This window comes from Chaetodon trifascialis, chromosome 17 (genome assembly GCF_039877785.1).
Source record: "Chaetodon trifascialis isolate fChaTrf1 chromosome 17, fChaTrf1.hap1, whole genome shotgun sequence".
NCBI lineage: Eukaryota > Metazoa > Chordata > Actinopteri > Chaetodontiformes > Chaetodontidae > Chaetodon > Chaetodon trifascialis.
Window position 1 is genome coordinate 13,321,495 of NC_092072.1, and position 21,804 is coordinate 13,343,298.

At 42.8% G+C, this 21,804-nt stretch overlaps 3 protein-coding genes across 4 annotated transcripts in view; 1 reads left to right on the forward strand and 2 right to left on the reverse strand.

The window, feature by feature from the left end:
• The window catches only part of ctnnal1 (catenin (cadherin-associated protein), alpha-like 1), a 44,731-nt gene extending 41,713 nt beyond the window's left edge, over window positions 1-3,018 (forward strand). Inside the window, exons 17-19 of the mRNA XM_070984994.1 lie at window positions 1,171-1,290; window positions 2,031-2,114; window positions 2,324-3,018. Of these exons, the coding sequence (XP_070841095.1) occupies window positions 1,171-1,290; window positions 2,031-2,114; window positions 2,324-2,494 (375 nt within the window). The 3' untranslated portion in view covers window positions 2,495-3,018. The remainder of the gene's footprint in view (window positions 1-1,170; window positions 1,291-2,030; window positions 2,115-2,323) is intronic.
• Window positions 3,019-4,026: 1,008 nt separating this feature from the next.
• Window positions 4,027-6,178, reverse strand: abitram (actin binding transcription modulator). 2 transcript variants are annotated; one of them, XM_070984995.1, is made up of 6 exons: window positions 6,004-6,178; window positions 5,782-5,833; window positions 5,182-5,311; window positions 4,987-5,063; window positions 4,838-4,907; window positions 4,027-4,538 (listed from the first exon to the last, which is right to left on the reverse strand). In XM_070984995.1, the coding sequence occupies exons 1-6, from the start codon at window positions 6,083-6,085 to the stop codon at window positions 4,401-4,403; spliced, it is 549 nt and encodes a 182-aa protein (XP_070841096.1). In that variant the 5' UTR covers window positions 6,086-6,178; the 3' UTR covers window positions 4,027-4,400. The 2 variants fall into 2 exon arrangements, with proteins under 2 accessions (XP_070841096.1, XP_070841098.1); XM_070984997.1 differs by having other exon boundaries at window positions 6,015-6,149.
• An 8,709-nt stretch (window positions 6,179-14,887) lies between these two features.
• sla1a (Src like adaptor 1a) lies at window positions 14,888-20,067 on the reverse strand. Its single transcript, XM_070984753.1, has 8 exons — window positions 19,935-20,067; window positions 19,355-19,435; window positions 18,976-19,075; window positions 18,676-18,762; window positions 18,343-18,446; window positions 17,412-17,543; window positions 16,529-16,658; window positions 14,888-16,045 (listed from the first exon to the last, which is right to left on the reverse strand). Exons 2-8 carry the CDS (start codon window positions 19,425-19,427, stop codon window positions 15,853-15,855), a joined length of 819 nt encoding a protein of 272 aa, XP_070840854.1. The 5' UTR covers window positions 19,428-19,435; window positions 19,935-20,067; the 3' UTR covers window positions 14,888-15,852.
• Window positions 20,068-21,804: the final 1,737 nt, after the last annotated feature.

The window sequence follows — 21,804 nt, forward strand, 5'->3', positions numbered from 1 at the left end:
AAAACATGAGATGTGTGTTTCTGTGCTCGGTATGTTCTCGCCTCTCTGGTGGAATCTGACTGCAGTGTCGTCATGTGAGGCCAAAGAAATCAGTATAGAAGTAAGTAACAGATAGAAATGAAGCCAAAGAGGAATGCAGAGGGTGAGCTGCTAACCCATCTGTATGCAGACACACACACACATACACACTGGCACCTGTGCCCCCACCCACGTTACGCCTCTCACACACACACCCATATCACCCATCCTGGCATGCCACGGTGCCAGGCCTGCCTTATAAATCACACAGCGAGAGCAGGAAATTAAGGCTGTCACATACTTTCGCCGTCCTCCTCTCCTCTCGGAGTTGAGATCCAACAAACAAACGCGGCCTCAGTGCCTTCCTTCCTCTTGCCCTCCACCAACTTCTTCCCCGGGTCCTCCAAGTTTAATTAAATGGCTCTTTTTGACAGCTATTAACGACTGCCATTTGTCACCGCTGCGTCTGTAGGTGTGTATGTTTTGCGCACATGTGCGTGTGCAGAGGGGGTGAGGGTGGGGGAGTTGACTGCGACCTCCCATTAATAATCAGGAGGCCCAGCTCTTCAACTTGCCTCACGCTCTCTGATTAATTACATCAAACAAACTGGTGCTAATGGAGTCCCTCTGCCTCACCCTCCACTCCCATAGTTCTTTGGCACCACACACTTGTCGCACACCTGTGTCGCCCTCATTGAAAATTACGAGGCTGTTCGTGCAAATTAGCTCAAGCATTTTTAATTTAGCCTCAAGAGGTTTTATATGTATGTATGTCGCAAGTAGAGCTGAATAAAGGAGCTTGTGTTTTTAGGTCATCGGTGGCATGTCGCTTGAGTAGATTGATGGCCCCCGTGACTGAGATCCAGGGATTAACTCAGCTGGATAACAGACTTAAGCAGTAGATCATGACCGGGTTGTTGCTGATGGATTACATCAAACAACACTGAATCTGAATATATTTCATCCTCCTTTTTCCTTTTTGTGATTTGTGGCCATTGTAAATCCAGACCTGCAAATCTATCATTGTCTGTACATATTAACCCAGTCTCCCTGGATAACAGCATCATAAACCTTCCCGTCTGTCCTGAAAGACATCTCTCTCTCTCTCTCTCCCTCTTTCTCTCTCTCTCTCTGTCTTTCTCTGTGTTCCAGCTGGTTGATGAGGAAAAGTCTTTGGTGGTGACAGAGATGGAGAAACTGGTGGCATTATGCCAACAGCTGCAGATGGGGGCCAAGACTCCTGTACAGGGCAAGACTGCCACCTTCCAGAAGGTGCCCATACTACGCTTGCGTGACTCCGTATCTTTGTTTGTTTGTTTGTGTGTATGTGTGTGTGTACACAAAAACTGAATGGATGACTATTTTTTGCCCTAAGTGTGTTTAGTTTGGCAGACATTAAATTAGTAACATCACACAGAGCAGACTATCTGTAGTTTTTTTTTTTTTTTTCTTAAAGCACTAATTAGGGTTGACAGCATCAAATCTACAAATCCAACAGCAGACGGGCTTCAGTGGAGCTGGGCACACAATAGAGCATGACTAACTGCGTGGCTTCATTACTGGCTCCGGCATTATCTTTGAGTGATCTGCTAGTAACGCCATTATCCAACACAGGGCGCTAAATTAATGAATGTCTGTGAGGAATTAATGAGCATCTTGGGCGGGAACGAACTGTCTTAGGTCACCTTGTAATAAAGGCGAAGGTTGGAATCAAAAGGACGGAATGAAGAATAGTGTCCTTTGATTAATGAGTGTCTCTTTGATATGTATTGGCTCCCATCTCACTGTCCCTGATGTTCACTTTATCATTCCTCACTAATGGGAGAGTGTGTGTCTGTCAGTAGAGCTCTGATCAGGAAATGTTGAGCTATATGCTAAAAACAGATTAGATGGTGATGTGCATGTGTGGTTGTTAGGCTGTGTTTGGATGCTCTTGTGCATTTGTATCCAATGTGTACCCGCAATACCCCCTTAAACATTTTTTTAAAATCTTTTTATTTCTTTGTCTCTAGGTGGACTCATCCATTCAGACAACCAGAGGGATCTTGACTGTGGTCCTCTCCCTCCTCCCGTTCTGTAACAAGCTCAACAGAAAGGTGACAATTACTGGCATTAGTATTAGATAAGCAAGCTCAAGTCAAGCTAAACTGAAAGAGCACAGAAAAGTTTTATTTACCCCAAGAAAGAATGATCAAACTGGAAGTCACTAAATCTTTGGCCAGTTTGTGGCAGTGGGATCAAGCTGTGAGCATTGATATACACCAGTTTTTCATTCATTTCCCCTCCATGTTGTGTCCATTTGCAGTACAAGTCGGAGAGGAGCAGCCTGGGTTCCCCGCAGGACTGGAGAGACCGGCAGGATGCAGCCACACCTGTCAAAGAGGAGGGAGCTCTCAACAGCAAGAACAGCAACGGCTTTGGTGTGAAATCCTTGGAGCAGCACATGGCCGGCCTCAACCTCCTGGAGAGCAAATAATCCAGGAAACGGTCGCCTCCCTTGTCCACTTTTCTCCCTCGGAGCAGCACATAGCCAACCTCACCTTTTCCGGAGGACATGTAAGCCAGGAAATACTACACACCCCTCATCCTCATGCACCCACCAGAGTGGGCTGGAGCCGTGGGGTGAAGATGGCTGCCTGGGTCAGTCAGAGTTTGTATTTGCTGTCTGGATGATGAGTTGTAATGTTTACAGTGGAAAAAGATCCAAGCTCTCTGTGCCCAGGGGCTGCTTTACCCTGGGGTAGCTTGCTACCCAAAGCACCAGTTCCACCCCAGTCCACAAGATGGAGACAATCAGCTAACACTATGACTTTGCCATTTGCAGTGAGCCACTTAAGAGAGCGAGAGTTTCATAAAGAGTTAATAAACTGATCAGAAATCAGGAAAGATCTCTTGATGCTCAGCTCAGCCATACATCTGTCTTCACTATGTGCCTCTGTGTAACAAGCCTCTTTGCTTTGTGGTGTACTGTAAACGTGTTGCACATGTTAGCCAAATGAGAAAAAAAAAAAACCCTCAGTGAAATGGCTAAAAACCCACCATGCATGATGCCATCATCACCAAACCCCTGTGTTTGTTTATGGTCGATGTGTCATAGGTTTGTAATGTTAACACTTGTTCTCTAATATTAGCCACAGTGGTACATTCTGTCCTTGATCACTGCATCTGCAGCATCTCACTTGGATAAATAAGTCTCTCAAAAGTCAACCACACCACATGATTAATGTCTGACTTCCACAGTTTGCAATGGAATGATCCCCATGTGCCATGTTAGTAACAAAATGCAAAAATCTCAATTTAATGCCAAATATGACTGTCTTCATGAAGACGCCTCGGTCTTCAGCTTGCTTGTATGAAATATAAAGCTCTTAGTCCCCTGGTGGATATCACTGGAGATCTTTATTTGGTTTCTCCAAAAAGTCAGATGATAAAGATAAAGCTCATCCACCAAGATGCTTCTGGGATGTCAGAACCTTACTTTATACTGTCCTTAGTATTATTAAATCATGTTCTGTGTATACTGTTGTACTTTTTCCTCACAAAAGAAATGAAAGATAATTCTGAACTTGCACCTGTGTCTGTCAGATGGAGCCTTGAAGTGTACTTGTTATGAAGTCTCAATCAAAAGCTGCCTAGTAGGCCAGTATGTATTACATGGTATATGGTATGTATGATATGGTACTTGAAGCATAGATATATATATATATATATATATATATATATATATATATATATATATATATATATATATATATATATATATATATATACAGTAAGTATCCGAAAGTAATGTCTTTGGTACAAGGTGAGGGTGTGATGATGACTGAAATGAATAAACATTAAGCTTTAGAGTTGCTTTGTACAGTGTGAGAGCAGCTAAGGATGCTGGGTATTGTAGTGGCACTACAGATGTGAAGAAATCATAGATCTAGTTTTGGACCATCTATTCTTTTGACAATTCAAAAGTTAATAAAAGTGACACGTAAAAAAATAAACAATATTTTTTCTTAAATTGCTGTTGTTTGTATTTATTGGTGTAGAAAAATAATTCAAACTGAATATTGGTTGAGTCTTTAACAAGCAGCCTTAAAGTAACTTGTCGTGATTTCCTCTTTTTCCTCTTTTTTCATATCAGAAAAACCAAACAATAAATTAAGAACTCGAACGCTTCCTGAAACCTTCCTTCTTCTGAAATGGTGGAAAACATTGTGTGATAGTCCTGAGGCACAGCGCAGTGCTTGCATTATATGCAATAGTCCCTTTGAAGTGATGAAAAGGTAAATGTCTCTTTCCAGGATAATGTCCTCAGCCTTCACTCAAACAGTGGGATGAAGGGAAGCTCTCTGAGTGGTTTTGACCTCAGGCAAAAACACAGAGCTCCGTCACAAGGGCTGTGATTGGGCACCGGCACGTTTGGAGACGACGCTCTCGAACTCCTCTCTGCTCAGAAGATTCTCTGTTATGCTCTTGCTCTCCTCAAACTTTGGCAGGATGACAGCGATGTATCCTTCAGTGGATGGCTGTTCAGATTTGATGGACAGAGCGCTGTTAAAACATCTCAAATGCTTGTTTTGATAAGATTAGGTGGCTTTAATGATGGGGGTGGAGATGCTGACTTTTCTCAAGACAAAAAAAACCAAACTTTAAAGCGGCACAGTGCGAGAACAAACAGTATAGATGGTGTGTGCAAATGTGCAACACTGACTATTAACACACAGATGCACAAATGTGAATTATTAGAAATACCAATGATTAAAATTCACACCTGGATCAACTGCACATGACTGTGATAACATTACAGAGTAAAATGAACGCTCACCTTTTGCAGCAAGAGGCTGGGTGTTTCTAAAATGTTCTCATTGACCTCAATGAGCCGGCCCCGGATGCAGCTAAAAACATGACAGATGCAGTATGTGTGACTGATCTTGACATACAAGCATATGGGATGAAAGCAAACTGATGTCTCACCTGTAGATGGTGTATTCAGATTCATCTGTGCATGTTATCCTGCAGAGAGGAGCGTAATCAGTGAGGAACTGACCGCCCTGTAATGGAAAAAATGAGTGACAGGAATTTAAGGCCAAGCTTAAAAACATATGAAGTTCAAGTTCATGCACTCTGACCAAAATCATCTTCAGCTTTATGAATTAATTATGAATTTACCCGCTTGGACTTCCCAGAAACTTTATTGTTCAGCCGACTGCAGCCGTTACTGATCTGGTAATTGATGCTTTTGATTGTCCGCCCATTCTGAAGGATCGGGTGAGTGTCTGCTAGCGTGACAACGCACAGTCTGCAGAAAACAAACACAAATTCAAGCGTGCCTTTAAAAAGGTTACCAGCCTTTAACAACATCAGTGTGGAGTCGGGATTACACCAGGTTGAAAACAGCGTGACACAAATCTCCATTTCTGAACAGGGAGCATCAAACTTAACATATTCGGAAAAGGCTCACGAGGTGAGACATCAAGCAAATATTGGGTGACCAGAAAAACAGGAACCCCTGCAATATGCAATTAACTGCTGTGTGATGATATCACCTTTGTGGCGGTGTTTTAACAGTTACTGGTTTGCATTAAATATGTATGGAAGTAGTCTCAACAAAACCTGAACATGTGTAATAATACTGCAGCCTACGTGATTCTGTATCAATCGTCAATCAGTGTATACTTGACTGATGGTACAGTTTCTAAATATCACGTTTCGTTTTGTACTCATCACCACCTGGTCTTGATTTCACTGTTCGCCCATCACACCTGTTACCTGTTTGAATGCTGCAGGATGCAGTGGTCCTCGCACGGTTTCCCCTTCATATCTAAAGAAAACAAAAATCATTTTTAGCGTATTCGCGACATTTTAAGTAAGCACATGAGTTATGAAAATATGTCGCGCTCTCTCCTCCGGGGGTCTGAAGTTTACATTAGCTGACTAAACGTTAGCCACCCTGCAGCTAACACGGGAGGCATTCAGTGGGATTTTATTTACCGGCTCTGTACCATCGTGTGTAATATCGGTCGACAACTGAAGGCGCCTTTGCGTCTGTGTCTTTCTGCTCCAAGTAGTCCATGAAAAGTGTTAACAACACACGCTGAAAGAAAAAGACTAATTTAGACGAACGCCTACGTTTGTTCCCTGTAGTTACTTTACTTGACGGACAGAAAATGATGTGACACTGAGCGGTCCGTCCTTCATAAGAATCCGAAGGTTTTAAGAACGAAAGGGTTCCGGCGATTGTTTTCACTTCTTTGGGGATTGGATGGATGAATTTAGCGGTTGTTGGGTTTTTGTTTTTTTGTTTTTTTAAATCAATACATGGATATAAATGCTACTCTGGAAAAAATAACGATAAATTATGTGGTGATTTTCGAAAATGGCAGTACAGATGCATCGGCATCTATAACGTCTCAAAAGTCGACTGATCTAACTGTAGCTACTCTCTCTGGTAAGCACATCTTCGGGTTGGCTTTGGCATACAGGATGTCACTGTTGGAAACATTTCCAAAGCATGCCTTGATCTACCCCTTCTTCAACTTTTATAAACGGCGGTGAAGTTTCATAGTAACAGATGATGCCACGCAAGTCGTAACACTGTAATTCCCAGGCTACTCAAGGCTGCATTAACACTGCAGCTGCACCAGCACTCCAGCCCCTCAGGGGCCAGAGGACCCAATTTACTGTGTGTGTCACTTGATTTGTGGGAATTAGAAAGTCAAATTTTCCAACAGTAACACACAATATTAACTCAAATGATAAGTTCCTAAAGGCTGCTGTTGCATCTTTATTTGTCTGGTACCTGTCTTGTGAAGCCCTATCCCAGCAAAAAAATCTGGTTAAAACAAATTTGTATTTGAACAAATTACCACAACCACAGGTCAATAAAGGGACAAAGCATTTTTTCCCCACAATGAATCTTTTTGGCTCCTGCTACAGTCTGTACTGGTGCCTCCTGGGGCATATTGTGAGAGCAAGCACTCACATTGCCCACTAGATGTCAGACTACTTCTAGCAACTGCAGTATGCAGTATGGTCAATGTGACTTGGCACACGCAAACCACAGACGACATCAGTTTGTTCAAATTCCAAAACCTCTCTATGATGCGGGTACATCCCCATATCTTTAAAGTGAAACATTATGTCCTAAACATTTCAGATTTAATTAGGATGCATAAACCTGTCTAAGTGTTTTACGCCCTCTCACAGTGTATGTGATCATCTGTCCCCCCCCCCCCCCCCCCCCCCCCCCATTTGGCTCTAATGATTTTCACAGATGGCAGATAGACATATAAGTATGTTAATCCTGCATCCTGGTGAATTATGTAATGAGGAAGTCAGAGGGAGACTGGATGCAGGAATGAGGGACTGTTCCCCCTTCCCTGGATTTGGCAAGCAGCCCCTCTCTGACCCAGACCAATCACATACCAAACATATCTGGCTTGATGTGCTTCTTGCACAATGCTGAGGGATCATTTTTCGGGGATTGGTATTGGCACGAGGCACATTAAGTAATGATGACTTCATCTTGGTCACATAATTGAGAGGAGATCGCAAGAGCGAGAGAGACTTAGCAGAAGGTTTTTGGGGGCACAATGAGTTTTCCATGTATCTGCTCACCACTACCAAGACTTGGAAAGTTTAGCTGTCAAAACCCATCGTAATGAGTTTTCCATTACTCCTTCGTCTGTGGTAGGCCATGGTCTGCAATTAATTCAGAGATGAAACACAAAACCATTGTGGAAACACTGGACACAAAGGGAGTATCCCATAGATATGCCATCTTGCATCAGGCACTTCCAATAAACAGGGCTATCTTTGATATGAATCAGCAGCTCTACCTGTGATCTTTTTCCAAAAATGCCCTGTAGCAGACTATACAGCTGCTATGAGACAGGATTTGTCATCCCACCTCAAAAGGCTGCTTCTCATTTCAGATTGTGTTGTCAGAGGGAAAAAGGCCTTTGTGTCCTGGTAACTAGCAGAATGTGTGTGCGTGTGTTTATGAGTCTGTTCATTGCCTATATGTATCTGTCACACTGTGTACATTCCCAGCCATTTACGACTTACTGTTGGAATGGAACATCGCTCCCTCTCCCACTCTTCAAGAGTCCACAGTCCCTCGCTGGCTGTCAGACAGGCATCTCGAGTGTCTCCAGCTGCACAGTGCTTCTGTGTTTATGTGTGTGTGTGATGAACGCGTAGCTCCACGTCAGCTACTGCAACAGCGAGCAGCACTTCTTCGCTGGCCTGTTTTCGGTCTCTTTGGCTCCAGCAGTCTCTCCCTCCACATGGAAGTCGTCCTCTGCTCTGGTCCTCCGTGCCAGAGGAGCCCCCGATAAGGGGAGAGAAGCTCTAACCAAGGGGTTAGCTTATAAAAAAGCAGTGGCTTCTTCTCATTATTAGGACTGTGGACTCACCTAAGTGAAGCAGCAGACCAGAGAATTGAGGATTTCCTGGTTCGTGGCGCACAGTTAGATGACAGATGAAATATGTCTGTGTTGTGATGCATATTGAGAGAATTGTTGCCAGGAATGAGTTTTCTTTTCCCTAAGCGGTTCACACAGACAAGCTATCAGTAACACTCTCAGCAATTCATTGGTAAAGAGGGGAATTGCATGCGATCCAGGCCCACCCTCGCTATCTCTTTTAATAAATGTCAAGGAAAAAAGGGGGAGGCATGCTGCAGTCAGAAATATAGCCCGTCTTTTTCCTGGATAGCATTGAGGCGCACACACACCTGCTTTTGCCATTTAACAGATCCAGTCATATGCTGCCAGAATGCACATTAAAAAGCTTCTTGATTCTCTGGTATGCACTGTGGGTTTCAGTAAAAAGAGCTGTATCATTTGAGCGTAAAGCTTGTCTTTTCTGAAGCGCTGTCCAATGTGCATTTGTGTCACAGGACAAGAATTTGACTTTAGGGTGTAATTAATATCCCAGTGGACTGATCAACAATTACAGTGTCACACAGCCATAGTTTACAAAGTTAAACTCCCTGAAAAGCCGAGATGGGTATTCATGAAGATGTCAGTCTGCTGTCAGTGTGCTAACATGCAGCAGCGCAGAAACCCCGGAGCCCGAATCTGCCCTACAAATGCCATGTCTGCACATGAGCGGTATCACTCTGATAAGCTGGTCCCACGTCAAGTTATTATTAGTTTTCTCTGTGGTGATCATGGGCCAAAGGAGCAATCAATCACGTCAGAGCTTCTCTGTTATTTCTGGCCTCTCTCCACAGGCAGCGAGGCCCGGGGCTCTGAAAAATGTGTGTGCGTACCAGTCAGCTTTATGATCGGTCCCTTTAGGTGAAACATATTTCATCAGAGAACTGTTTGCATCAAGGCGTGCCCCCCCCCCCCCCCCTTCACGGTGGTAGCAATAAATTCAACAGGATACAACTAATTAAATTACAATCGAAAACAGACTGAATGTTGAGCAAGTGATCACATGTAACATTTCACTCTGCCTTGTTTGTTTTAGTAGTGAATTTTATTGTTGCAACCCTGATTCCAAAAAAAGCTGGAACACTGTGTAAAAGAAATAAAACAGAATGTGATCACGTCTAATCCCTTTTGACGGATACTCAATCGAAAACAGCACAAAGACAATATGTTTAATGTTTTACCTCATCAGCTTCATTGATTTTTGTAAATATACAATATGAGTTTGATGCAGCAACGTTTCAAAAAAGTTGGGACAGGAGCAACTAAAGACTGGCAAAGTTGTGGAATGCTCCAAAAACACCTGTTTGGAACATTCCACAGGTAAACAGGTACATTGGTAACAGGTGAGAGTATCACGATTGTGTATGAAAGGCTCAGTCGCTCAAAATTTGATATTCCTTTATTCGTCCCGCGAGGGGAAATTCCGAAAGCAAGCAAGGATGGAGCGAGGTTCACCACTTTGTGAACACATGATTGTATAAAGGTTATTACTACATGGACTCAGGGACACTTTGTTAAATTGTTGTCACAACTTTTTTGGAAGCCAAAAGCCACCTCTCTCATATCTGTTAGATCTCAGGCCAAACTGTTCTGTAAAGATCTAACTGTTAATCGACTGACTGAGAGCATGAACAGTTTATGTCTGCTCCTGAAAGAGGAGAAAAAAGATTCAGAAGTTTTCAGTGTTTCAGATCTGACTGTGTGCCTTCAGTATGTGTGTGAGAGAAAGGGATTAGGTCTTAGGAGCCCAAATAGTCATGTATCACTTGTGTGGTGTGTGACAACAGTATGAAATTATAATGCACGGTGGCCAAACAAGCCTCTTTTGGTTCCTTCAGAGTTATCATTTGAGAGACTCAAGGTTCTCACCCAACGATGATGTCAGTTCACTTTGACCTCTGAAGCGTGAAAACAAGAGGAAGTGGTCGAAACTGGTTTGTTTCAAGTCAGTCAGTCACTCTGTCACTTTTGGGAAACTACTTTCATCTCACACTTGCTAAAGACAATCTGTTTTTTACAGGATTAAATACAAACTGTGTTTTTGGACCATTAAAATGTCCAGTCTGAGGAGTCACAAGCTAGCTGAAAAATGTTCCACTAATTGCGAGTCTCTAGCAGACCTGGTTCCATCAATCACATGTTAGTTCTGTCTTATTGAACGTCCATCTTTTACCCACAGCTTAACCTGGTACCATCCATCTTTATTATCCCCCTTCCCTTTTTAATTTCACTGTCTTCGAAGTGCTTCAGACTCATTCCTGACGCCGATTTGTTCAAAGCTGTCGTCCCGCTTGTCATCCTCCAGGAGACAAATGGGGTTCAACAGGAGCTGAGGGCAATGGAAAGAAAATGCACACTGCCAGGTAAGACTCCAAGAATCCACATGCACACATGAGGAATAATTTACAGGTATTAAGAGGTTTCAGCTTTGGATCCTTACCACATGCTTTCTCTGCCAAAGCAGTAAAATTTAACAAGGCCTTTTTATGAGACACTGAAAGGGATACATGCATATATATTAAGTCACCAACTGCGCTTATGTAGGTTTACCAACAATTGCATTTCTAATTAGAAAGTGCCTGCGCAGTGCTTGTGTTAATTATTTGTAGGAAGCCACGTGGCAAACTGCTTGAAAACTCCCTCTTCCTCCAAGAGGGACTCTCCTCCTCTCGTGTTTGCTTGTAGCGCCGCGGCAGGCAGGATGCTCCAGACTCGAGCTCAGCTGGCGACTGAACGACAGCCGAGCCAGGTCGTTCCTTTTTCTCCAAATACACACCCTTCAAGTGCGGCCCAGAAAAACTCATTTATGCCTCTCCCAGACTGAAGCGTTCCAGATCCAAACGCTTGTTTTTTTCAAAAATACCCCTTCCAGCTCATGCAGACAGGCTTCCCAGCAGTTCACCAAGGTGTTGAAATGTTCCCGTATTGTTCAGCTTTTCTGTGGTGTTATAGTTTGCTCCTAATGGAACATGCCAGGCACGCCTAACTATTAACAAGATCACTCAAGTCCAGCTAATAAAGCAGCTGTTGCAAGCAAAGTAAAAGTTTCCTTGTGCAGAGATTAGAAAGGTCATTGTACAAACCTGTCCACTTCACGGTAACATGCCAATGAAAGCACACAGAGCACAGCACCGCCTACTCATACTACACTTTTGTAGCATGTCCCTCTTTTCCTTTGAGCTTTTATTTTATAGCACAATGAACGGCACTGCCTCACTGGGCAGTATTACATACGAGAAAATGCTTTAAGGAATGAGAGCACAGATTCCTGGCAGGTCACAGAACACTCGTTCCCTGGCAAAGACGAAGACATTTGGAGCTTTTTTTTTTTGTAGAGTTTGGTTTTTGTTTGTTTTCCTGCAGCTCTCTGGACAGCCATGAATATGTGTGTATTGGCTGAAGTCCTTGGTTCAGCACTGAAGGACATGTTCTCATGTGCTGTTTCTGAAGGGAACACTGCACTTTGCTGCTCTTAAAAGGAGGTTGTTTCACAGGTTTGGTGAAAACGGTCAGAAGCAGCCTCGCCTTGCGTCAGTTCATTTGTCAAGTCAACTCAAATTTCATTCACATTGCCCAAATTCATAACAGCTTTGCAGTCTGTACAGTTTATGACAGCCTCCGTCTTTAGATCCTCCATTCAGGTTCGGGAAAAACCCCCAACATAAAGCCAAAAACCACAGCGGAGGGATCCCTCTGCGACGACAGACAGACATGCAACAGATATTGTGTGTACTGTATACAGTGTATACAGATTACGATGACAACATTTCTGATACATGCAGATAAAAGTGAAGAATGTGGATCCTGGGGGAAAACTGAGCAACTTCAGGTGTCGCCAAGTGAGACCTGAGCCGTGCGTCTTCTTCTCTACCGTGGAGACAGATATATGTCGAATTATTGAGCTTCACTTTGGCCATTTTACCGTCACTCTCATTTGGGTTCTACTGAAGGAGTTCTCCGCTTCTCAGTGAAAATGTCTTCATTATCTTTCAATCTGCAGCTGCTATATTCGTGTCCATCTCGGTGTGAGAACAATGTACAAATCTAGTCTCATTTCTGTTTTACACACCTGGAGGAAGTGGTCAGAGTTAAAGTTAGAGTGGAACATCATTTTTTGTGTGTGTCAAATTAAGATGAAAGTAGCAACAGTTCATAGTGTGAGGACAGTAAGTGAGCACCAGACCTATATATGTGATTCCACTGAAAAACAAATATTAACTCATTTTATATCCGATTTATTTCTGAAAAAAAAAAAAAAAAAAACCTCCGAAAAAAGCTGCTGCTCAACATGATCTCCAAGACGTCTCCGCTTCAAGAATCAGCCGCAGTGTCACGTGATGAAGCAGCTGCAGAAAGGAGCGGGTAAACAGCAGTTTTAATTAACGAGGGAGAAAGCACAGAAAGCGTTTTTAATTGAGCAAAGCAAATATTTTCTCCGGATTTTCCGCGGCTCAGCAGCGAGCATCCAATGCACGAGTGGTGAAGTCAGAGGTTTGGACAGCTGGGCCACGGGGTCGAAGCCAGGGGAGGATGTGGCGAGATTAGAAGAGGCTGATTAACAGAAAACAGGCTGGAGGAAGAGGAATCGCCTTTATTTATCCCACTTTTTCTCTCCACGCCTTCATCCCATTCCTAGAGACGGAGGCATGGACGGCCCTCGACTCCCCTTCCTCTTCTTGTTTTTGTTCAGGGGGAGAAAAAAACCTCCAGTCCAGAGTGTGTTGTTGGAGTGTTTTCCTTGCTGTTTCCATCCACTGTAACATCAAACAGGCTTCAGATGGAGAAGGGACTAAAGGATCCCTTCTGTCTCATCATAAAGTCATGCTTTCTCATAAGACAACATGCGCCGTGCGGGTGTCTGCTGTTTTTTTTAAGTTTGAACTGTAATTCTTCCGCTCTTCATCCCACCGAGAGCCTCTGTTTTCACCATGTACACACACACATGTGTGATGATTGGCAGGGCGACGGAGTATTGTCTTTCTTATCTGCATTGGTGTTCCAGTAAATGCTCGCATGCCTTCAGGGAAGAGCTGTTTTTGTTGAATGTTCACTGATGTGAATATGGATGAATAGATGGGTGACCTTTGATGACTTTGCCTTTATTCTGATTCAGGGTTGAACTCTTGAACTTCACCCTGTGATTCACTCTTGTCATTTAATCACACCATATTGTCATCAGCAGCAAGTTTCTTCGACCTTCCACTGGTTTGGTCCCCAGTCTTTTCTAGACTGGTTCCTCATGGTCTGGAGACAGCCTGATGTGAGGCGTGAGTAATGCTGACTGGACAGCTGTCTCTGCATGGTGCAGCAGTAGACTACCAGATGTGTGTGTGTCTGCATCACTGATTGTTCCACTCAACACAGACACACTCATTGCTCACCCTCTCTCCCAACTGGTTACTTGCAGGCATTTTACGAGACTTTAAAACCAGGAAACGCAAGTATTTGATCCTGCTCTTTAAGTGAGAAGAAAGTGCTGACCTCGTCTTAACTGGTCACACACAGTTGGCTCTTGAGTTTAATGAAATGTAATTAATTAGATTGGCTCAGTTGCCACCAGCTTTCGGGATGTGCATCAACTTCCTGGTACTGTAAAGTTTATGCTGTACGTTTTCCCAGGCAAGTGAATGCAGCAGCTGTGAAGTTTAACATCCAGTGATGGTGAGGAAAATGTCACAGGTTGTTTAAACCACTACCACTGTTTTAGTTAACCTCAGCTTTTCCCCTCACCGCCTGTCTCTGCTATGCTTCCTCTCACATTCTTGGACATATTTATCACTCTTTACTTTCTGACTCAGATGCACCAGCAAGGAGCAGCCGTAGATAATGATTCATGCTGCTCTCACATAGCCTGAAGCGTATGTTTTCACATACAGTCTGTTTTTTCGGGTTAGTGGTTAAAAATGTTCAGGTCAAGCGCCGAAAAACAGAAGAGGAAGTTGCTCAAGCGCAAATATGAAAATGTTAAAGGGGAGTCTGGTTTTAGTTTTTTTTTTCTGCACTGATACTTCTGTCGTGGTGAAAAATGTTTATTGCTGGCACACACTTGTTAAAGATATGCTGTGATCGTCTCATTAAATTGCAGTTGCTCCGTCAACCTGTCATATGGTAAACATGTGAAATTAGTGACACTGTCGTACTGGCAAGAATGGCCACAGCTCAAGAGAGGAAGTTCAATAAATATGAACAGTTTGGCCGGATGTTTGTGAGGAAATTTGAAGTTAGGAACTCTCAGAACTTCTGCCCATCACTGGAGCCTTTAACTCTGGAGTCTGTTCAAAAAACACAAACGCTCTCAAATGCTTAAAATTACTGACATGCCATGGCACAAGCTGACAAATCACACGGACGGGCTGAGCAACACTAGATCATGACCATGGATTCAAACACAACCATCAAGCACAAATACTAATGTCGGCTTCGGTATTTTTATCAAAAATATGTTTAATGGAATTGAACACAGTGCTATTACTTACTCTTCTTCAACACCAAATGTTTAAGAGTTAAGCCACTCTAATTAATATCTAATTAATATCTGTGTAAACTATTGATGAAATCCCATTAATGCTACAAAGCATTTTAGCGTCTTTTTAACGAATTGTTTTGGTTCACTGCCACTGCTCTGCATGATGTCTCAGCGGCAGCAGGGAGCTGTTTTTGATGAAAAGGCTCTGATAAACCCTGTGCGCTACCTTCCCAGCACTAAACGTTGAACAGACACATTTAATGACTAGCTGCTAAACTGGTAGGGCCAAATCTTTCCCTGAGGAGCTGGTGGAGACCAAAACACAGCTAAATGTAGAGTGAACACTGGGCTTACCGGGTGGATGCGAACATGACTCCAAATTATTGCGAACGTGGCTTCATATCTGCTGGATTTGTACGTTTTCAACACGTTTTTCATATCCATCCCCACAAAAAATCAACAAATGCATGTTTAAGTTGTTTCAAAATATGTATAACCATATAATATTCATTAAGAACACAAGAAAATAGTTTGAAAGCCACTAATGCTCATTATTATTACCTTACAATACCCTCAGCATTCAAGACTCCGTTTTACTATCATCATGCCAGGCTGCGTGTTTTTCCGCCTCATGTGCAGAATACACGTCACAGTTCAATTGCACCATTGCCCACTTCCGCTCCATATAGTCCTGTCTTATCAGCGGAGGCAACTTCTAACTCGTCATGCAATTTGCATTATTGTTTAAGTACTTGAAAGTGCTCATGTTAGAAAGTATAACACACTTCGATGTTTGGGATGCTGAACACAAATGTCGACACAAACGTGCAGTCCACTGCCTACATTAGAAATGTGCTGGATTTCAGAGAAGGATGCCCTCTACTGCCCTCCACTTGAAGGTATTCCAGTCTTTTTAATCCCTCTGCTTCTCTAGAAGTCGTCATCATAGTCAGTGTTTGCGAGGCTGCCGTCAGGGAGCGCATAAAGAGATTTGCTCTTCTTCTTCCTGCTCTCTGCTCCCATCTGTGCAGGGTTTTGAAAGGACAGGTAGGCAGCGATGCTGTTCCTGACTCCATAGCTCACCATGTTGTCACTGCAGCTCTCTGTACTGACCAGCTGTCTCCTGTTAAAAAATAAATGCGAACAGAGCTTAGTACTGGAATTTTCTTCTTGACTTTTTCATCTTCTTTCAAATGCAGCTATTTTGATAATTGCTTACACACATATCAGTTTCCAGTTAGAGGATTTGCTGCTTTTCTTTCTCAAATATGAAAGTAAATTCAATATCTTTGAATTTTTTAGTCTTGGTCAGATAAAGCAAGCAATTTCAAGAAGTCATGGCTCTGGGAAATTATAAAGGGCAGTTTTCAGTGTTTTAGAACATTTCATACACACACAAAAAAATCATTAATTGAGAAAGTAATCGGCAGTGAAAAATAAGAATCATTATTTGCAGTTCTAATCTTTATTCTTACACTTAATCTTTGCTATTAGGACATACAGCAGGGATCAGGTGACACCAACTGAGCTACCACCTGCCACAGTCGTAATGCACGGTCATGCTGACAGATCAAAGTTGGAAAATTTTGCCGCCAAGTGGCTTTACCTGTCTACTTTCTTCCAGTCAAAGTTGCGTCTCATGACTACAGGTGGAGCTACGGACGCTGCATCTGATGGCGGGGTCGTGGCCGACAGACAGGGGGAGGTTAACACACAACACAGGCCATCTGCAAAGTCTGAAGATATGAGGGAAGGGGAGGTAAGATGTTGCTCACAGGCTTATAAACAAACACAGAACATTTCTGCCTAATTTGCATAAACCACCGCTCTCACACTCTGTTGCTCAGGCAAACACACATGGCAGACCTGTGTGGGGTGGTTTGGGAATCCATACTGGCCCAGAATAACTGCAGTATTACAGCAAGAAACGCTAAGACTTCTCGCTGTGTACGCACCAGTGGTCATTATCAAGAGCACATATTGTATCTCATTTCCTGTTTTGTTTCAAAAATGTGAGAGCAGGAAATATGTATAGAGTCGACCACTGATAAGAAATGGTTCTATATTAAGAACATGATAAATTATTTTCAGTTTGCCTGTTTGTGTGCGTGCATATGGCTCTGCATGTTGTAATGCTCGTTTCCTTTTTGTTTTCATACCTGTGCAAATCTACGCGCCTCTTGCTTACGAGAAAAATCCCTTATGCAATAATTTTGCCTAAGAACTGAAACATGTCTCATGTGATGTTGTGACTTCGCATGAGAAATGTCCAAAAACCAAGTGAAACATGCGAAACCACACGTGCCTCAAGATGAGTCAACGTGCAATGTCTGAGAACCACATGCTTATTTTCTCGGCTGAATTACAGAAAGAATCCAAAGTGAATGAATGTGTGTGAAGTGGCAGAGTTGGCACATTGGTGCATGACTTCCTGAAAATGTTCAAAAGCAGCTCTCTCCACAGCATGTGATGTTTCCGTGTCTACCCACCAGAGTAGTGGTTGATCAAATCTTCAAGGCACTGGAACGTGAGGCGAGGTGAGATGTAGTACCAGCTGTTGTCCAGTCTGAAGATGCGATAGTGCTTTATGATCATGTGCTTCACGGAGAGCGAATACAGACCTGAGGGTACGACACACACCGTACACACAACAAGAAGCTTTCAGTCACGACACCATATTGGGATCAGGTCACTGTAATGTTGCAAGAACATCAACAGCTATTGAGCTACTCGTAAAAGCAGAAGTAACTGAAAGGTCAATCCTATACTGTAATGTCTACCTCCTTGCATGCTTCGTCACTGTACTTTTTTGTATCGTGAGGAAAGAAAAGTTTCAGATTAAAATATGACCACACAGACTCTGTCAGGGGACAATGCACTTACAGTCCCCCAGTACATATCCTTAAAGATATAATGTGGGAAAGTTTGAAAATATACTCATTCACTTTAGAAACCACTCTCATATGTCTGTTAAATGTAAAGTTTCAGCCAGTTACCTTAGCTTAGCATAAATCCTGGAAACAAGGGGAAACAGCCAGCCTGGTTTAGACCAAAGGTTAAAAACCTGAAGTGTAAAAAATGACAGTTTGTGTTTTTGCAAGGAGTTGTGTGCCAGACTGGAAGCACTTACTCAGGAAATAGTCAGATTGAACAGAGGATATGACAGAACTTGATCATATGACGTGTTAATTTGTGAGCTTCAGAGGTGCTGGAAGATGGATTTTGTTATCTTTGCACAAAACCAAGCCAGCTCACCCCGTGCACTCAGTCTTTGTGCTAAGCTAAGATAACTGCCTGCTGGCTTCAGCTTCATATTTCCTGCACCGATGGGAGAGTGGTATCTATTTTGTGAAACAGTCCTTTTGGCTTGTTCTCTGTCGTTGTTGTATTTTTCGAGGCCTTGGGCCCAGACGTACTCACCTCTCTCCCTGGCACTCTCCCGCACCAGGAAGGAGCCCACTCTGTTCCCAGGTAGACAGAGCAGCTCCTCTGCCTTTTGCCTCTCCACCCCCTCAAACAGCCAACTGATGAAACAACAACAACAAAGAACATCAGATCAAATACCACAACAGTAAAATCCTGGAATCAACACACACTGCTGTAACATACAACAGATGGCTGATATCTTGTGTTTGTTACCTCCCTCACATGCCAGGGGAATCTTAGATGAAGTAGTGGAAAAGGGTTGGAATTTGATATTTTTTGCTGTTATGTTCAAACAACAGAGGATGGCATCAGTATATTTTTACTTACCTGTGGTACACTTTAGCCACATGGCTGTTGGGTATGTAGTTCTCTTTTCCTGTTTGGATAGAGCGGACTCTCCACCAGTAGGCCTCCCTGATCGCCACAAACAAGCAAAGAGGAATCAACCACTGACCTTTTTCTGTGAGCACTTCTCTATACTGCAAAGTCAGAGCAGCATGGAGTTACTTTCTTTTTTGCTAGACTTTGATTCCTCATAGTTACTTGGGAACTTCGACCAAATGTGCGTCTGGATTGGAAAAAATTGCTTTTAATCAAGAAAGCAAAAAAAAAAAAAATATATCGTACTGAGCGATGACTCTGAGCTTCTCCCCAATCCTGTAGATGGGCTTGCTTATTTCAGCCGATGGGTAGTCCTGAAGCACCACCACCACATCGTCTTCCGAACCTGCCAGGAACAATATTTACAGCATTTACAAACAGACAAATGCTGATACACAGACGTCATATTTTGCTAAGGTCTTAAGATGTCCAAACCTCAGAAATTATTGCAAATTCATTTCACTATACACTATACTCTGATACCTCTGAAACCATCAGACTTTTACCATGACTGCTGTTACTGTCTGCAGTGGAGAAAGTTTTCAGTCTGCGCTCCAAAAAAAATAAATAAATAAATAAAAAATACTGTAATTAGAAAACAATGATGTGATTTTAAAAATCTTACCCTTTGGAGAGCTGTCACAGTGATCTGTGTTGACCTTGTCCTTGGCACTCACACCTCGCATCATATTCCCCATCCTCCAGCCTGAAGTCAGGGCAGAGAGACACTGTGAACGTACTCTCCAATTTTCCACTCATGTACTTGAATATTTTTATACCACAAAGCTTCTCTTTCTGCTGCTGCTGCTGCACCATGGGAAGTTTGTAACTTCCTATAAGCTGACCGTTGAACAACATCAACTGAGAGGCTCTCTGCAGAAATGGGGAAGCTGAGGCTAGATGCAATCAGATTCAATTTTCCATTGCAGCACCTTGTGCTGTGTACCCACAGCTAACTGATGAATGATATGCGATTCATATATTGCAAAATCCTCCTCCCAGATTTCAAAGTCACCTTACATAATTACAGTATGATGAATCAAAAGTACATGCATTTCAACATGTCTGACCTACGTGTTGCATATTCTTAAGTTACGACACACTGTGCTCAGTTGACCAGTGTGGAGCAATAACAGTTCCTTCGATACAGAAACAATGAGCGGTTCGTAGCAGAACAGCTGATGTGGTAAAATGGAGACAGATACCTGTGGGACTTGAAGCTCGCCTGCTGAGATGGCATCAACTGTGCTGAGAGAGATGACGGCCCAAGCGCGGCATGGTTGCAGCAGCAGAACTTGGCACTAAAGAAGTACCATGTTCGCAAGAGTTTAGAGCAATGACCTGTCACAGACTGTGGTGACAGCACTGCATCACACATCAAACTTACTTCCTGTAATGAAATGAGGAAGAGGACCAGCAAAAGTGCTGTTGAGACACAGACAAATGAAAGAGGAGAGGACACACAGTGCTCTAGATGTGCTTATTTAGAGTAACTGAAAGTGCCATTATAGGCTAATGGTTTTCTTTTAACAACATTTATAACACGTCTGGATGTTTTTTGACTGTCGAAGTGTTCTGTCTGTAATGTTCCAGCAGAGATCATCACAGTTTTATGACCGTCCAATAGCCTTCTTTGCTGCCAGTTGTTTCCTCCTATGAAATATATGGAATGTATTTTAAAAGAGAGTGGAAAACATTCATCGATTGACAGTTGTGGGTTAAGGTTAGCCTAGTCCTGCAGGACGTTACTGGTGCCCGGCAGGTGGAGCATATCTGTTACCCACACCTGTGGTTGGCGCCCGCAAAATAGTAACTTCCTACTGAGGCTACCTACATGAAGTTATTTTTTCCCTTGTTTGAAGGCTTTGTGCTAAGCTAAGCTAAGCTAAGCTAAGCTAACTGTACAGATGTGACAGTGATGTCTGATCTTATCATCTAACTTTTGGTACAAAAGTTTATTCAATTTTTCTTAATTGATTGAGCCAGGAATTAATCAACAGATTAACCTAAAATGGAAATAATTATGGGCGGCACGGTGGTGCAGCAGGTAGTGCGCGTGCCTCACAGCAAGAAGGTCGCCGGTTCAATCCCTGGGTCGGGCAGGGCGTAGGCTCCCTCCGGGTGCTCCGGCTTCCTCCCACAGACCAAAAAACATGCTCATTGGGTTAATTGGTGACTCTAAAATTGTCCTTATCATGAATGGTTGTTTGTATGTCTATATATGTTGCCCTGCGATTGGCTGGCAACCGGTTGAGGGTGTACCCCGCCTCTCGCCCATCGACAGCTGGGATAGGCTCCAGCCCCCCGCAACCCCGAAAAGGAATAGTCAGGTATAGACAATGGATGGATGGATGGAAAATAATTAGTTAGTATAAATAAATATTAGTATAAATTGAGATATGCCAAAGGAATCACTATCCAGTTGATGGTGATTTGAGAACTGTCCTTCACACCACTAATTGGTAATCAGAGACAAAGACTAAAAGATTAAAAACAGAAATGATTCTAAAAATCCCCTTTTGATTTATTGGAAAGGTCATCTCATGTTTCAAGTCTTTTTTGGTCAGAGGAGTAGCTTGTTTGGCTCAGCCGTAGTGGAAGTATGTCTTTAGCCTTTGTGTTTGTCTGCTATCTGAATGCATCCCAGAATGACGCTGCAGAAGTTTCTAATTAAGACACCCATAAATCATTCAGTTTTAGATGCATGACCTTCTGAGAGAGTATATTACAGTCTGCATCAAATTTATATCTTTAGATGTTCAACGTTGTGTTGTAGGGATGAAAGCGTTCTGTGGTGATTTTGTGTGGGGGCGGCACACGTGTCATTAAAAAACTGTTTCAGCTTTCATCCAGACTTTTCTTCCACTTTCTTCCATGAATGACAAACCCTCTCCCTCCCTATCTCACTCCTGCTTACCCTGACATTCACAATCTCTCACTCATTTCCATGTTTTTTTTACCTTTAAATTGTTTTGAAGGTAGTGATTTAAATAACCCTCAATTATTTCTTGTATTTGCCCAAATATGTTGTTTTTGTATTGAAATCACTGTTTTTTTTGGCACTTTTTTTCTGAA

Excerpts from the sequence above, each read along its gene's own strand:
- sla1a (XM_070984753.1), bottom strand. The coding sequence starts at position 19,427 with ATGGGGAATATGATGCGAGGTGTGAGTGCCAAGGACAAGGTCAACACA. Across the intron at positions 16,659-17,411 it reads TTTGATCAACCACTACTCTG|ACTTTGCAGATGGCCTGTGT; the intron begins GTGGGTAGACAC and ends TCATATCTTCAG. Across the intron at positions 16,046-16,528 it reads GACTGGAAGAAAGTAGACAG|GAGACAGCTGGTCAGTACAG; the intron begins GTAAAGCCACTT and ends ATTTTTTAACAG.
- abitram (XM_070984995.1), bottom strand. The coding sequence starts at position 6,085 with ATGGACTACTTGGAGCAGAAAGACACAGACGCAAAGGCGCCTTCAGTT. Across the intron at positions 5,312-5,781 it reads ATCCTGCAGCATTCAAACAG|ACTGTGCGTTGTCACGCTAG; the intron begins GTAACAGGTGTG and ends TGTTTTCTGCAG. Across the intron at positions 4,539-4,837 it reads CCAGCCTCTTGCTGCAAAAG|CCATCCACTGAAGGATACAT; the intron begins GTGAGCGTTCAT and ends AAATCTGAACAG.